Genomic DNA, 16,669 nt, shown 5'->3' on the forward strand with positions numbered 1-16,669 from the left:
TATCTGACTCTTTGTGACCCCATCTGTGGTTTTCTTGGCAAAAATACTGGAGTGGTTTGCCATTTCCAGCTCCTTTTACAAATGAAATGAGGCAAACAGTTTCCTCAGAGTCACAGCTAGGACGTGTCTGAGGTCAGATTTGAACTTGAGAATGAGTCTAGACCTGGCACTCTATCCATTTTACTATCTAGCTGCCCAATTCTAGGGAGCATCATGGAGTAATAGCATACTGATACAGGAGTCAGATCAACCAGGAGTTCAGTCTGGCTTTGGAGACTTGCAGTGTATCTCTGGGCAAATCCCCTAACTTCTGTGTACCTCAGACAAGTGGCTGGGGAGCTTGGTGGATGGATGCTAGAATTGGAGTCAGGAACCACTGAGTTTGAAGCCTGACTCAATTAATTAGATGTGTGATTCTGGGAAAGGTACTTAACCTCTCTCAGGCTCAGAATCCTCATCTGTAAAATGAGAATAAAAATGAGATAACAGGTAAAGGACTCAGCAAACCTTAAAGTACTATTTAAATGGTAATTATTTTGCATAGTCATTTTGTAGAGGGAATTTCTACCCCAAGTAATCTCTGAACCTGATGAAAACACAGATACTTTATGTAATGGCATCATGCAGCGCTACCACACATATAGTAGCACTGTACCAAGCACTTAGGAGAGAGACAAAATTAAACTAGTCTTTACCTTCAAATAGCTTACCATTCTGTTGGGGGAGAGAGGTGTACATAGAGAGCATAAGACAAAGTAGGGATGGTACAGAGATGAGCAAAAGGTGCTTTGGGCATGTTTTCTGAGGGGGGGAAGGAGGAACACTAATAGTTAAGGAAGAAGGAAGGCTACATGAAGAAAATGGCCTTCAGGAAAGATAAAATTCTGAAAGATAAGAGATGAGGAGGGAGAGCATATTGTGGGGAAGTAGGGAGTTGAGCTTGTGTTAAGTTGAGAGTATTAGAGATAAGAGAACCGAAATTAGAAGGATGAAATGGCCAAGACCACATAGCTAGCAAAAGCCAAATCTAGCCAAAGTCTTCTGATTCTGATGCCTGGCTTGAAGGTGAGAAAGTTAATTTTTTTTTTTTTTAAAGGGTACTCTTGGGAAAATTTTAGGAGAGAGTTGAGGGCCAGAGTTCATTTCTCATGATTTAGAAGGGAGAAGGAATTCTGGTGCCTTAGGGAGCCATAACTCACCATATCTTTGATCTGGCAGTGGCCATAGCTGAAGACAATAGCATTCGGGGGATTACCCACTGGCAGCATAACGGCAAAGGAGATGCACATGGTCACAGGGATCAGGGTGTAGAGTGGGTTAATATGGAGGGTTTCAGACTAGGAGAAGAGATAATTAATAGGATCATTAAGTTCAGTATGGAACTCTCTCTTCCCCCATTCACATATTTTGTTGTGTTTGCTGTTACATAGTAAGCTCTAAATGATTGTGTAATGTTAACTGCTGCTCCTTGGAGAACACTACTATGATGTGAGATTACTGCCCACAAAAACTATCTTTTCTAAGTAGACATCATGTGCTGATGCTATTGAACCATCTACAATAGGACATAGACTCTGAGATCTTTACCCCAATAGGAATGGATTGCATTAAGCCGTCTACATTATCTTTCACAGAGTCTTTCTGACCAATGGCATACTTATATTGTATGGGTGAGTATGCTCAGGATACAGCTCTAAAATGGAATTTTTCTTGCAAATGAAGATAATGGACAATTATAGAATTTTGACTCTACTGGCTTGACTTCACCAATACCACCCCAAATCTGGCCCAAGGGAAAGAGAGAAACAGGAGACTGAGGATAAAAAGGATAGAAAATGGCTGGAGTGGTCAGAGCAAAGAAAGGGAAAAGAAGAAAAAGAGTAGAGATTTTTTTTTTTTTTTGGCTTCCTTTTCACCAGGTCTCATGATACATGAAACAAGACAGAAGGCTGTAGAAAATAGTCACTGATGGAAGAGAATAGAGTCCCACCCTTTTTGTCCCTGTCCATTGATCTTGGCCTCCAAACTGGCACTATTTTGGGCAGTTTGGCTGGGAAAGTGAGAACGCCTCCTGTTTTACTCACCAAACTGCAGAGGATCGGCAGGAAGATGGTGATGGTGGCAGGGTTGCTAACAAATTCAGTGACTACGGACACCAAGATGCACGCCAGTAGGGTGACTGCCCACGGTGGGAAGCTACTCAGGGATAACATCTGGTGCCCAATCCATGTGGACAGCCCGGAGGACTGAGAGAAGGGAGGGTGACAAGGAAAGAATGAGATGGAAATGCTGGGCCAGAAATATTCAAGCTGGATTCTTGAAAGGCATTTCCAGGCCAGACAGACCACTTTTATCCCTTTGTAGATCTGGTCCTGACTCCTTTATTCCCATTCCATCACCTTCCATGGCAGTAGAATTCCATTCCAGACACAGGTAAGTGGTGCAGTGGGTAAGAGTCCTAGACTTGGAGTCAGGATAGAGCTGAGTTCAAATCCCGTCTTAGATAGTTAACTGTGATCCTGGGCAAAGTCATTTAACCTCTCTCAACCTCAGTTTCCTCATCTGTAAATCAGGGATAATGATAGCATCCACTCATAGGGATGTGGGGAAGACCAACTGAGATAACTGGTATAATGTTTTGCCAACTTTTAAGTGATATACAGATGTTAGCTTTTATCTTTAAATCTTTCTTGTGACTGAGAAATTCTTTCTTATGATTATTTTATGTGTGAAAATGATGCTGTCAATAAGGAATATGGTTTGAAGTGAAAAAGCTAAAGCAGTTTCTGATGTGATGTCCAGGACCAAGGTGTTTATGGACCTATGAAATCTGACCTGGTCAGATCACATCTAGAGTATTATACTTAATTCTGAGTGTCACATTTTAAGAAAGAAATAGATAAGCTGGAGATTGCCCAGGGGAGGCAGTCCTGTATGGTAATGGAAGGTTTCAAGACATTGCCATACAAGAATTAGTGGAAGCAAGGGAAGATTCAGAATGGATATGACATCTATCTTTAGTATCTGATGGGCTGTCACATGGAAGACCAAAAAAACCTCATTCAGGACAAAATTAACAGTGACAAATAGAAGTTAGAGAAGGATAGAACTAATAACCTTGAGTATTATACAAAAATGAAATTGGCTTTCTACTCACCCCTTGGGTTTTAGGATGTTCCCCCTAACTAGAAATTGTCATGTAAGTTGTTCTGCATGGCCACTTGTCGTGGCCTAAAGGGGATTGTTATTCAGGTGCAGATCCATTCCACTGAGGGTCTCTGTGTTTAGTTACCTTCCTAGGAGTCTTCAAGAAAAAATGACTAAAACTTCTGATGAAATCTTGGGTCATTTTCTAGAAAACTGTAGGGAAATGTAGAGGGAAATACCCTTCTTTTGCCTTACTGCAATTGGTATGACTGCTACCTCTTTCTAAGCATATTCTCTTATTTTGTTAAAAGACTGCTCTAGGGATGCCCATCAATAGGAGAATGGCTGAATAAGTTCTGGTATATGAATGTTATGAAATACTATTGTTCTGTAAGAAACAACTGGCAGGATGATTGTACACGGCAACAAGATTATATGATGATCAATTCTTTTTTCTTTTCTTATTTTTTACTGAGTCAATTGGGGTTAAGTGACTGGCCCAGGGTCACACATATAGAAAGTGTTAAGTGTCTGAAACCAGATTTAAACTCAGGTCACTGCACCATCCAATTCTGATGGATGTGGCATTTTTCAACAATGAGGTGATTCAGGCCAATTCCTATAGACTTGTGATGGAGAAAGCCATCTGCACCCATGGAGAGAACTGTGGGGACTGAATGCAGATCACAACAGTCTTTTCACCTTTGTTGTTGTTGTTTGCTTGCTTTTTTTTTTCTCATTTTTTCCCCATTTTGATTTGATTTTTCTTGTGCAGCATGATGATTGTGGAAATATATTTAGAAGAATTGCATATGTTTAAGCTATATTGGATTATTTGCTGTAAGGGGAGGGAGGGAGGGAGAAAAATTTGGAACATGAGGTTTTGCAAGGGTGAATGTTGAAAATTATCTTTGCACGTGTTTTGGAAAATAAAAATATTATTACTAAAAAAAAAAAGAAAAAAGTTAAAAAAAAAGGATACTCTAATCTTATTTCTCATAAGATACTTGTGACTGATCCTATGACTTACATTTTGGGGGTCCTTTTGCTCAGGATATGGGGCAGTTAATGGCTCAGGATAGAGTGGCAGGTCAGGAGTCAAGAAAATATGAATTCCATTCTGGCCTCACATACTTACTAGATGCATGACACTGAGCATGTCACTTAACCTCTGTTTGCCTCAGTTTCCTCAACTGCAAAATGGGGATAATAATAGTACCTCTCAGGGTTTTCATGAGGATCAAATGATATGATATTTGTGAAGTGCTCAGCACAGTGGTTGGCCAATGAACATTAGTTGCTACATAAATGTTAGCTATCATTAATAGTTCAGCACAGGATCTTGAGGGTGACCTTCCTAGGGCAGAAATAGGATCCCAACCGCTAAACCATTATTATTTTTCTAACTGGAACCATAATCACAAGTTATCCACGTTTCATAATTACATTTATAAGGGCAGAAGACCTCTGAACTTGGACCTTTAAATCTGATCCTTCAGACCATTAGTGTAATGTAGCTCCTGTCTGAAGTAAAGAGGGTGATAAATTTGAAGTCAGGGGACCTGAATTTGAACACTAATTGCCCCTCCCTACCTAAGCTAACCACAGGCACCCCTTACCCCCTTGAGGTCTCAGTTTCCCCAATTAAAGGAAAGTATGAAGTCAAGTGGCCTCCAGCTCTAGAGCTATGATTCCATTCAAATGTTTTAATACTCAAACATCAAAAAGATTTCAATAGACAGAAAACAATGGCTCCCAAGTAAAATAAGTAAAATTTAATAGTGCTAAGTATTTAATATAAGATTTAAAAGTATTTTTAAATCAACTATACAAGCATAGAGCATTAGAAATAATTGCATTAATAAACATTTCATAAGAAAGTAACTTATTTCTTGGACTTGTTATTCAGAAAAGGCTTTGAAAGAAGGAAGAAAACAAGCATTTATTAAGTACTTAATTATGTCTCAGCTACTGTACTAGGTGCTTTTCAAATGGTATTACTTTTGATCATCACATCATCCCTAAGAGGTGTTAATTTTTTTTAACAATTTTTTTTTTTTTTGCAGATTTTATGAATTTTCCATTTTAGAGATCAAGAAACTGAGGCGAACAGGGTTACATGACTTGCCCAGGGTCACACAACTAAGAAGTATCTCAGCCTATATTGGAACTCAGTCCTTCTAGACTAAACATCTGGTCCTTTATCCACTGTATCACCTAGCTGCTAAACCTTAAAATGCTATATAAATGTGAGTTGTTTGATGTTATTATGATTTTAAGTTGATTGCAAGCTTAGCATGAACCCGATAATATGATATGCCCACCTAAAGGTACCATCTTCTTTAGTTGTAAAAGGGTAAGTTGTCTTAAATTCTTGATACCTTTAAGACAAAGTGTTCTCATCCTTAGATCTCAGGTAGCTGGGCCTTGTGCAGAATTCTTGATTACTGGTATCACTACAAGCTAATCAAAATCTTGTAGCTGTTTTCTTAGACCTTCAGGTGGCCCCTCTCCTTTCCTCAATGAGTTTGGTTCATGGCTTACAATTTTTCTGTCCTTCCCAACTCCTGCCTTCACACTAGGGGATTTCAGCAGTACATAATGACTCTCCCTTTAACCACTGGGTTATTCATCTTGCTTCTCATGACCTACCTACTCTTCTGCTGCACCTTAGCTACATATCAGCCTTCCAGTCCCTCTGGTTCAAAATCTAAGTGTCTTTCTCAGCTTTTTACTGTCTCTCATTCCTCTCCCCCTACATCCAATCTGTTTCCAAGGCCTACCAATTTCACCTTTGCCATATCTCTTAAATGTGTCCCCTTCTCTTTTCTGATAGTGTCACTGCTCTGGTGCAGGTCTTTATTAACTTATATAGATCTGCCTGCCTCAAGTTTCTTTCCAATCTCTCCTCCATTTGGCCACTAAAATGATTTTCCTAAAATGAAGCCCTGAACATGTCAACTTCGAATTCAGTAACTCCAGTGGCTCCCTGTTATCTCTGGGATTAAAAACAGGATGCTCTGTTTGGCATTCCGAGCTCTTCAGCTGCCTCCTACTTTTCTAAGTCTTATATTCTATTCCCTTTCATCTATTCTTCCATCCCTGACACTGGCCTTCTTGTTCCATGAACAAAACACTCCATCTTTCATCTCTGAGCATTTTCTCCTACTGTCTCTCATTCCTTCTTTAGCTTCCTTTAAGTCCCAACTAAAATCCTTCCCCTTTCTCCCCTTTTTAAAATAGGAAGCCCATTCTAGGCTTTTTAATATTTAATTTAACCCTTCCTTTCTTACTGATTTTCTCTTCATCCTGAATTTATCTTATTTGTATATATTTGCTTGTTGTCTCCCCCATTAGATTGTGAACTCTGTTTCTTTTTGCAGGCCTAAAACTTAGCATGTAGTAGGAGCTTTAATAAATACTAATTAATTGATTGTGGAATAGATATTTTTATTCTGTCTCTCATTCTCTCAATTCTGAGAAATCACCAGTTAGATATTCCCTCTGAGCACTGAGAGAACCAATTAAACAAAGCTTCTATAACAACATTCAACAAATCAGACCCAGAAAAAATGTTACCTTGCTTCCAGATGCTAGAGCATAACCTCCTCCCACCAGAATGACAATCTCCCAGGGCATAGTCTTCTGAAAGTCCTTCCATGTAATGATGGGTTCCATTTCCATTGAATCTTCTCTGCTTTCTCCTGAATCTAAAGTTTCATGAAGACCCAGATCCCATATTAAAACCATGGCACCTCATTAGAAGAAATAAGGAGCATTTGAATAGATCACTAATCAGTATGACTACTCTGATGTTGAGGCTCTCTTTAAAGACTTTTTTTTCTGAGACAGTTGGGGTTAAGTGACTTGCTCAGGGTCACACAGCTAGGAAGTATTAAGTGTCTCAGACCAGATTTGAATTAAAGTCCTTCTGACTTCAGGGCTAGTGCTCTATCCACTGCACCATCTAGCTGCCCCTCTTTAAAGACTTTAAAAAAGTTTTATTGATCACATTTGTTTTTATCCCATGTCTTGATACACCTTCCTCCTTATTGAATCCTCCCTTGAAACACAGAAAAAAAGGAAAGCCAGACCAACATACAAAATAACCACATCTGACAGCAGACTCACATAATATATCCATAGTTCCCTACTCTCCTGAGAGGAGGGTAAACTATTTTAAACTCTATTTTCTGGGATCAGAAACATGAATGATCCTTACAATTTGTCTTATTTTAACTGGCTTTCATTTTATATTGCTATATAGTATATAATTTGACATTATTGTTACTCTTCTGCTTCTGTTAATCTTTGAAAACTTCGCAATCAGGTGTTCTTAAATCATAATCAGTCTTTAGGACCCAGTGTCCCCCATCACAGTTTGCGTCTTACCTTTATCTTTTTTTCCAAAACAGGGTTTCTTAGCTGGGATTAGGAAGAGGAGGAAACCAAGGAAGACAGAGACAGTAGCATCTGTACGGTAGCCTTTCCTAGTGAAGAAACAAGTATGAATGTCAAAGATGCCATAGGAGAGACTAGACGTGTAGTGTGATAACCAGAAATTTCTGGCTATCTCTGGGATCCTCTGGATATTATGCCTCTTCTTTTGAGAACTCCAGAAATTGGCTGTCAACCTAATCTCTTTGATTTTTTTTTAATTTTAAGGAAATGATCTTTTATTTCTTCTATTTTACAAGAGAAAAAACTTAAGATCTTAAAAGGTTAACTAGCTTGCCTGGTTGTGTACCTAATAAGTGGTCAAGTTTGTAATTAATTTTAGGACTTTGGAGTCCAGTTCTAGTATTATCATGCTGTATGAAGTTTAGCTGGGAGGCTTACCTTTAGCTCTTGTTTAGCCTGGAAAAGGGAAATATTGGATTGAGAGAGAAACTCAATAATTGTGTTTAAGTGTCGGAAGGATTGTCCTGCAGAAGAGGGAAATAAATTCTTCTAAGCGTTAGAACATAGAATAGGAGCAATGAGTGGGAGTTGTCAAGAGATGAATTTCTACTTGATAGAAGGAAAAACTTCCTGACTGGCAGAGTTATGGCCCAGAAAGAATGAATGGCCTTGGAAGACAGGAGGTTCCTTCTCCTTTCACATCTCCATGATCACTTCTGCGCTATATTTAATCTAACTTCTTCCTGGAAATAGCTACTAGAGAGTCTGAATACCAATGGTAATGTGGAGTGCTACCCATCTTGAAGGCAGAACATAACTTTTCAGCAGTTGTGAGGTCAGAAAGTGAGGGAATCAGATGGTGTTTTTCTTTGTTTGTTTGTTTCTTTTCATCAGTGTGAGCCAATCATTTATGGCAAAAAAGGAATAGAAGCTGACTGGCGATTAGAGACCTGCTTCCTCAAACTGAAGCATGAATGTCAAACTGAAGCCTTGCTGTGTGCTAACATCAATCTTGTCTAACAGGAATGATAACATTGGCCTTCATCATGAAGACAATTTATTTATTCTTCCCAACTGTCTTGTAGTGGAGATACTGCAAGAGGGGGTGTTCCAAAAGTCTTAGTGTAGTTCTGAGCTATTAAACCTTTCATAAAAATTTCAATTTAATTCATTTTTTTATTTTAATCTTATTAACATTTTAATTTAAACTTTAATGACTTAAAGCTGCACTAATACTTTTGGGGCATACTGTTATGATCCTTATTGTACAGATGAGGAAATGAGACTCAAAGAAAGAAGTTATGTGTTTTGCACTCAAGGTCACACATTTCGAGAAGTAGGATAGGTAAAGCCTGAACTTCCATTTTCCTTCATCAAATTCTGTGATGTTTCTATTTCAGAATATTGGTTTCTGTCAAAAAGCAATTCATCTGTGTATAATAACCATTGTACTTGGTTCTTAGGGGTACCTCATTTAATTTCATTGACTGGTTTATTGAATTAAAAAAAATTGGGACTTTCATTTTTAAAATGACAAGTAAGGGGTAACTAGATGGTACAGTGGATAGTACACTGGCCTTGGAGTCGGGAGGACCTGAATTCAAACCCAGTCTCAGACATTTACTAGCTGTGTGACCCTAGGCAAGTCATTTAACCCTGATTGTCTGCAAAAAAACAAAAATCCCAAACCCCTAACAAGGTAGGATCATAATTTATTGAGTAAAATACCGAGTATCATTTGATTGGAAATATTTTGGTGCCATGAAAACTAAAACATGGAAATGTATTACATATCCTGCCTACCTGGACACAAAATAGAAATAATGCATTGTGTCTACATGGCTTCCCAAAGGGCCAGAATAAAAGGAAATTGGCAAATTGCCCCAGAAAGCTTTAGGTTAGTTAGAGAAAAACTGTTTTCTTTGTGGGGAAAAAAAATTATCTTAAGAAAAAGAAGAGAAAGAAAGAGGGTCCCTAAGGCATTTTTTTTTTCATTTTTTAATGGAGAAAAAAGAACAGGAAGAAAATGGGCAAGAAAGCTAGACAATCAGGACTGCTGTGAAAGCTATGGCTTGGAATATACTTAAAGCAAGCTGTATTTTAAATAGTCTTTTCTCTCTTGTCCTGTTCTGTGATGTCCATGAAAATGCCTATCCTATTTGGTTTTTAAAATTCAGAACAAAGATAAAAATTATCTTTTCATTGATACTTTTTGTTTTTTATTTCACATCCATTTCCCATGTCTCTCCTACCCTGACTTTCCCCTCTCTTACCCATTCCTTGTAACAAAGATTAAGGAGAGAAAAAAAGACATTCAGTTAAACATTAACCACTTCTTGATGGAAGAGGCTTCTAATAGTATAATGCAGGATTTCATACCCATTAGCCCTTCCTTCTCCTTAGAAAAGGAAGAGAGATGGAATTTCTCACCCCTTCTCTAGAATTCTCCCTTTTTTGATAGGGTAAAGGGTGGGGAGAAGGGAGAAAGTTTTAACTCTTGGAAAAGGTACAAAATTCTCTTGCCCTCCCTTTCTATCCTTCCCTATTTTTTTCTGTCACATAACAGTAAGATTAGTTATAGGATATAAGGAGACTATGATTCTCTTGCTTTGAGATTTCTGAGAAGGAGATAAACTAGTTGTAGGCCAGTTCTGCTGGGCCATGGGGCAGGGAAAGTGGGAAGGGGAAGAAGGGAGAAGGAAAAAGATGTCTCTAACTATTTCTTCCATGTAGAACAAAGGGAATGTGAGAATGCATTGTGAGGAATGAGGGGTACTTCTTCACAAGGAGGGAGCTTCTAATACTTACTTCTCAAAGAATGAATCCCAGCCAGGGACAAAACCAGGCTCCCGGGTAAACCACAGCAGAGTCATCAGGATGAAGAAGAATCCAGTCACCATTTCGGGGTAGCTAGAAGGAAACGCCCACTGACTGATCCTCAGTCCTCTAGTTCCTCATTCCAAACTGGCACAGCAGCAGAGGAAAGAGAAGCTCTGAGCAGTTGAGGGATTGGCCCAAAGTCACACAGCTGGTAAATGTGTGCGGGGAATTTGAACCCACTTCCTAAGACTTACAATCCATCGGTCTTCATGTGATCACCAAGCCATGTATGTTCCTCACCAGCATAAGGGCCATCCTTAACCATGGTTTTAGTCATGTGGAAAGAGTTGGTAAAGACTGCTTTGGGTTCTATATCCTTAGAACCTATTTGCAAGCCTGCATTAAATATTTCCTTAGCTAGTAGATACAAAACAAAAGCCCTTCTGTGCCTGTAAAAATAAATGCATAAATTTACAGACAGACAGAAACTTCAGGCCATCTAGTCCAGTATCTAATTTAGTATTGGGTTAATAACTTAGCCAGTATCATTTGGGGTATTAGGTGGCAGAGGTAGGGTTCAAATCTGGGCCCCATGACTTTAAATCTAGTGAATTTCTCTTTTTTTTACTGTGTACCCTGCTGATCCATCCCCATTGTCCACAAGTCATGGTTCTGTGTAAGTCTGTAAAAATTGAAAGGGATAATTGGAGATGAAGCCTTTCAGGGTACATCTTGTGTTACAGAAGGGTGGTTGAGTTCCCTTGTCTTCTCATTCCTCCCCTCACTTTTCACCTGTTATAGGAATACACTGAGAAATATTTTTGGGATAATGATAGTAAGATCATATGAACTCTGGGTCAATAGCGACTCTAGAATGCTTGGGTTTATAGTAATGAAAAACCTTGGACTTGGAGACTCTAGAATAAGCCTCGGGCAGCTGGATGGCACAGTGCATGGAGTTCCAAGCCTGAAAACCTGAGTTCAAATTTGACCTCACACATTTACTAGCTTGGTGATCCTGGTCAAGAGACTTAAAATGGCAACCCTTCAATATGTCAAGAAAACCCTAATTGGAGAAAACCTCAGATGGAGTCATGGAGAGTGAGACATGATTAAAACAGCTGAACATCAATAGGGCAGCTAAGTGACACAGTGGATACAGCACCAGTGCTGGACTCAGGAGGATTTGAGTTCAAATTCAGCCTCAGACACTTACTAGCTGTGTCAACCTTGGTAAGTCATTGCCTCAAAAAACAACAAAAACAGGTTTATTTTGTATTACCATTATGTATTCGCTCCTGAAGGAGGGAAGGTTGATTTTTACCTAATGTCTCCCAGTTTCTCATATTCTGCTTGAATCCTCCTTTCTGACAACTCTTCTCTTTTTGTCTTCTTCTTTTTACTCAGGGAGCAAGTCTCTTTAAAACTGAGAAATGAAAGAGAGAGATGTACCTTGTGATGTTATAGGTAACTTGAAGTAGTGGAAAAAATTTACCAATTCTACCATTTACTAGTCTATAAGACAGACCATACACTTCATTTCCCCAAAAATTAATTTCTTCATCTTACAAAACTAAAACTAATAATTTTCTCATCACCTGCTTCATAGTGTGGGAATTAAGGAATGTATTTTTTTTCTAAGCTATCAAATAACATGGAAATGTGAAGTTTTTGTTATTTTTGTTTGTTATTTGTTATTTGTGAAGTATTTGTTATATTTGTTAAAATCACCCGATTTTCTTTCTCTTGTATTTGCCAATGCCCCAATGACTATAAAATTCTGATTCAAATAATACTTCACATTTATAGGGTTTTTTTTACATTTAATTTTTATTTTACTTTTTCTCTATATGCAAACAAAATTTTTAAATATATGTTTTTAAAATTTTGAGTTCCAAATTTTCTCCTTGTCTTCCCTCCCCGTTGCGTGAGGCATTTTGATATAAATTATATATAAGAAGTCATGAAACATTTTCATATTAGTCATGCTGTGCAGGAAAACAAGAATAATAAAGAAAACTGAAAAGGCATGCTTTAATCTACATTTAGACTTCATCAGTTCTTTCTCTGAAAGTGGCTAGCGTTTTTCAGCATAAGTCCTTTGGAAGAGTTTTGGATTCTTTTTTTTTTTTTTTTTTCTCTTTTTTTTTCTTTTTCTTTTTTTCTTTTTTTTTTTTATTTAATAGCCTTTTATTTACAGGATATATATATATGGGTAACTTTACAGCATTAACAATTGCCAAACCTCTTGTTCCAATTTTTCACCTCTTACCCCCCCCCACCCCCTCCCCTAAATGGCAGGATGACCAGTAGATGTTAAATATATTAAAATATAACTTAGATACACAATAAGTATACATGACCAAAACATTATTTTGCTGTACAAAAAGAATCAGACTCTGAATTATTGTACAATTAGCTTGTGAAGGAAATCAAAGATGCAGGTGTGCATAAATATAGGTATTGGGAATTCAATGTAATGGTTTTTAGTCATCTCCCAGAGTTCTTTCCCTGGGCATAGCTAGTTCAGTTCATTACTGCTCCATTAGAAATGATTTGGTTGATCTCATTGCTGAGAATGGCCTGATCCATCAGAACTGGTCATCATCTAGTATTGTTGTTGAAGTATATAATGATCTCCTGGTCCTGCTCATTTCACTCAGCATCAGTTCATGTAAGTCTCTCCAGGCCTTTCTGAAATCATCCTGTTGGTCATTTCTTACAGAACAGTAATATTCCATAATTTTCATATACCACAATTTATTCAGCCATTCTCCAACTGATGGACATCCATTCAGTTTCCAGTTTCTAGCCACTACAAAAAGGGCTGCCACAAACATTCGTGCACATACAGGTCCCTTTCCCTTCTTTATAATCTCTTTGGGATATAATCCCAGTAGTAACACTGCTGGATCAAAGGGTATGCACAGTTTGATAACTTTTTGAGCATAGTTGTTTTGGATTCTTATATTGTTAAGACTAGCTAAGTCATTCACAGTTGGCCATTGTACAATACTGTGTATAATGTTCTCCTAATTCTGCTTACTTGACTTTGCATCAGTTCATATAAGTCTTTCTAGATTTTTCTGAAAGCATCATGTTCATTATTTCTTATAGTACAAATAGTATTCTATCATAATTATATACCCCAATTTATTCAGGCATTCCCCAATTGATGGGTATTCCTTAATTTCCAATTCTTTGCTGCCACAAAAAGAGATATAAATATTTTTGTACATATAGATTCTTTTCCTTTTTTTTCAGACCTAGTTGTGTAACCTCACATGTATGAAGCACTTTAAGGTGTTCCACAAACACTTCTATTACAGCAGCCCAGGAAGTAGAAAATCCTCATTTCATAGACAAGCAGTTGTAACCCAGAAGGCAGGGTAGATTTGCTTATGGTCACACAATAACTAAGTGCCTGAAGCAGAATTTAAGTCATGAGGCATACCAAATTCAGTGATCTGTGTAATTCTAGACTTTAATGTTGCAAAATTTATGAAAAATTGGCCTGGGCTGAAGCTTATTTTTGTACAGTTTATGAAGCAACAGTTTGCCATGCAAATTAAATAATACTGCAGGGAACACAAGGAGAACACAGTGTCAGGCCTCTAGACACTAACTAGGCCTGTTTAAACCTTTATGCTTCAGTATCCTTATCTGTGAAATAGAGATAATGATAGCATCTATCTCACTGGGCTGTTAAGAGGATTAAGTGAAATAACATGCAAAGTACTTTGTAAACTTTAAATCACTAAATAAATGCTATTGTTATTATTCAAATGGAAGCAGTTAATTATAAATAGCCTATGTATTCCTTATTCCAGAAGCTAGATTTTGGGGGTTTATCAAATATTCGATTGCTATAGTCATTGATTGTGTATCTAACCTATTCCACTGGTCTACCATTCTATTTCTTGGCCAGTACCACATGGTTTTGGTGACTGCTGCTTTATAAGACTTATGTATTCCTTAAATGAGATTTAGAGGCGCTCTCTCTCTCTCTCTCTCTTTTTTCTTCTTATTTTCTTTCTTTGGCAAGGCAATTGGGATTAATTGACTTGCTCAGTCACACAGTTACTATGTGTCTGAGCCAAATTTTAACTCAGGTCCTCCTGACTCCAAGGCCAGTGTCCTATCTACTGTGTCACCTCCCTACCCAAACCTGTATTTCTTTAAAAAAAAAAAAAAATCTAATTCACACAATTAATTTGGATATGGCTTCCACTAAAATAAGTTTTAATTGTGAGGGTTCATTGTTATTTAATTGTTTCCAGTCATGCCTGACTCTTTGTAACCCCTTTTGGGATTGTTTGGCAAAAATTTTGGAGTAATTTTCCATTTCCTCCTTCAGCTCATTTTATAGATGCTGAAACAGGCAAATAGGATTAAATGACTTGCCTAAGTTCACACAGCTAGTGTCTGAGACCATATTTGAACTCACTTTTTCTTGATTCTAGGTCTGGTGCTCTATCCGGTGATTCACCTAACTGCTCGAATGAGCGTTCACTTTCCTGATATCAAGTCTATATTTACCTCTTTGCAACTTTCATTTACAGCTCCTTAGCCAAAGGTTGGAGTCAGAGATCCAATTTCTCTTCCAATGGCTTCCATTCCAGTACATTTATTATGTCCCGTCTGAGTCTTCTCTTTTTGGATCAAATAGGTCCAACTCCTTCAACCAATCCCTAAATGGCTTGTGGTCCTTCTTCATTCTTTATCATTACTCTACTCTGCTCATTCTCTTCCTCATCAATCCTTCCTCCCCAGTTTGCTGTCAATTCCCAACCACAGTAGAATACAGTGGGACCCACCCTCTTACTCCTGAAAAATCCCACCTTTTCTAAGAAGCCTTTCCTGATTCTTAGTTATCATAGGGCCTTCCCTCTGTTGATTATTTCCAATTTGTTATGTATATAATTTGTTTGTACACAGTTATTTGCATTTTGTGTTTTCTCCCCCTCCTGAAAGGTTGAAAATATATTTTTTTAATCTTTCTTTATATCCTCAGTGTTTAGCACAAAACCTAACATATAATGTGCTTTTTGTTTTTTTGGAGAGGCAGTCAGGGTTAAGTGAATTGTTCAGGGTCACACAGCTAATAAAGTGCCTGAGTCTGGATTTGAATTCCAGTCCTCCTGACTCCGGAGCTGATACTCTATCCTTTATACCACTTAGCTGCCCCCATAGAACCCTCTTAATAAATGTTTATTGACTGATTAACTAGATATTTGACATGGCTTTTAATTAATAAAATAGCTAAGATTAGAATAGAGAATACCTTTTTAGGCTTAATACAAAGACACCTTTAAACAAAAGATATCAGAAACCCCTTCCTTGAGGAAAGTGAGTTTCCCCAGCAGCACATTGCTAGGACTGTTGCCATTTTCTTCTCAATACTTAGCATAGAGAAACCATGCCAATATTTTATACTTGAGAGGAATCAACAGGGCTTCTGAATTAGTTCTACTCACTTGCAACCCAAGAACAGCCAGTGCATCCAAAACCAGCTCACCACCAGCATGATGAGGGAGATGGGAAAGCTAAAAAGGAACCAGGTCCCAAAGTTCACCACCTCAGCATTTGGATATTGGCTGGAAAAGAAAGAGTTGGGTCAGTGACCAGCAAGGCTGGGGGGATGAAGTTCTAAAATGGCGCTTTGGGGTTAATAAGCTCTGGAAGGCAAATGTGGGTGGGATGATCCTTATAATTATAGACTGACATCTTCCATATCTAGAAGCTATTTAGTTAAAAACCTTAACTCTTAAGGACTTTGGTAGGAACTAGGAAGTAAGCAAACAAGCCTCAGGAATAATCATAAAGACAGTTATTGAATCCTCTCTCTCTCTCTCTTTCCCCCCTTCCTTTCTCTCTCCTCTCCTCTCCTTTCCTTCCTTTCTCTCCCTCTTCTTCCTTTCCTTCCTTCTCTCTCTTTCTCTTTCTTCCCTTCCTTTTTCTCTCCTCTCCTCTTCCTTCATTTCTCTCCTTCTTCTTCCTTTCCTTCCTTCTCTCTCTCTCTTTCTTCCTTTCTCTCTCCTCCCCTCTTCCTTCCTTCCTGTCTCTCCCTCTTCCTCTTCTTCCTTTTTCTCAGTCTCTAATTCTCTCTCTTTCTCCCCTTCCTTTCTCCTCCCCTCTCCCTTCCCCATTCTTCCTCCCTTCCTTTCTCTCCCTCTTCCTCTTCTTCCTTTCTCTCTGTCTCTGTCTCTATCTCTATCTCTGTCTGTCTCTGTCTCTCTGTGTCTGTCTCTGTCTCTCTCTCCTCCCAATCCCAATTTCATTGGTACAAGAATTTTCAATT

The 16,669-nt window shown here is 38.2% G+C and overlaps 1 protein-coding gene across 4 annotated transcripts in view; it reads right to left on the reverse strand.

Annotated features, from left to right (window-relative positions):
* Positions 1-16,669, reverse strand: part of SLC13A4 (solute carrier family 13 member 4) — a 61,062-nt gene that overhangs the window by 3,505 nt on the left and 40,888 nt on the right. For 2 of the 4 annotated variants that reach the window (XM_031939124.1, XM_031939123.1), the window contains 7 exons: positions 15,846-15,965; positions 11,693-11,794; positions 10,357-10,458; positions 7,540-7,637; positions 6,727-6,857; positions 2,085-2,246; positions 1,200-1,337 (listed from right to left, as the gene is read on the reverse strand). In XM_031939124.1, the coding sequence (XP_031794984.1) occupies positions 1,200-1,337; positions 2,085-2,246; positions 6,727-6,857; positions 7,540-7,637; positions 10,357-10,458; positions 11,693-11,794; positions 15,846-15,965 (853 nt within the window). The remainder of the gene's footprint in view (positions 1-1,199; positions 1,338-2,084; positions 2,247-6,726; positions 6,858-7,539; positions 7,638-10,356; positions 10,459-11,692; positions 11,795-15,845; positions 15,966-16,669) is intronic. The other 2 variants (XM_031939125.1, XM_031939126.1) reach the window with 2 other exon arrangements.

The sequence above is a fragment of the Sarcophilus harrisii genome, chromosome 5 (genome assembly GCF_902635505.1).
Source record: "Sarcophilus harrisii chromosome 5, mSarHar1.11, whole genome shotgun sequence".
NCBI lineage: Eukaryota > Metazoa > Chordata > Mammalia > Dasyuromorphia > Dasyuridae > Sarcophilus > Sarcophilus harrisii.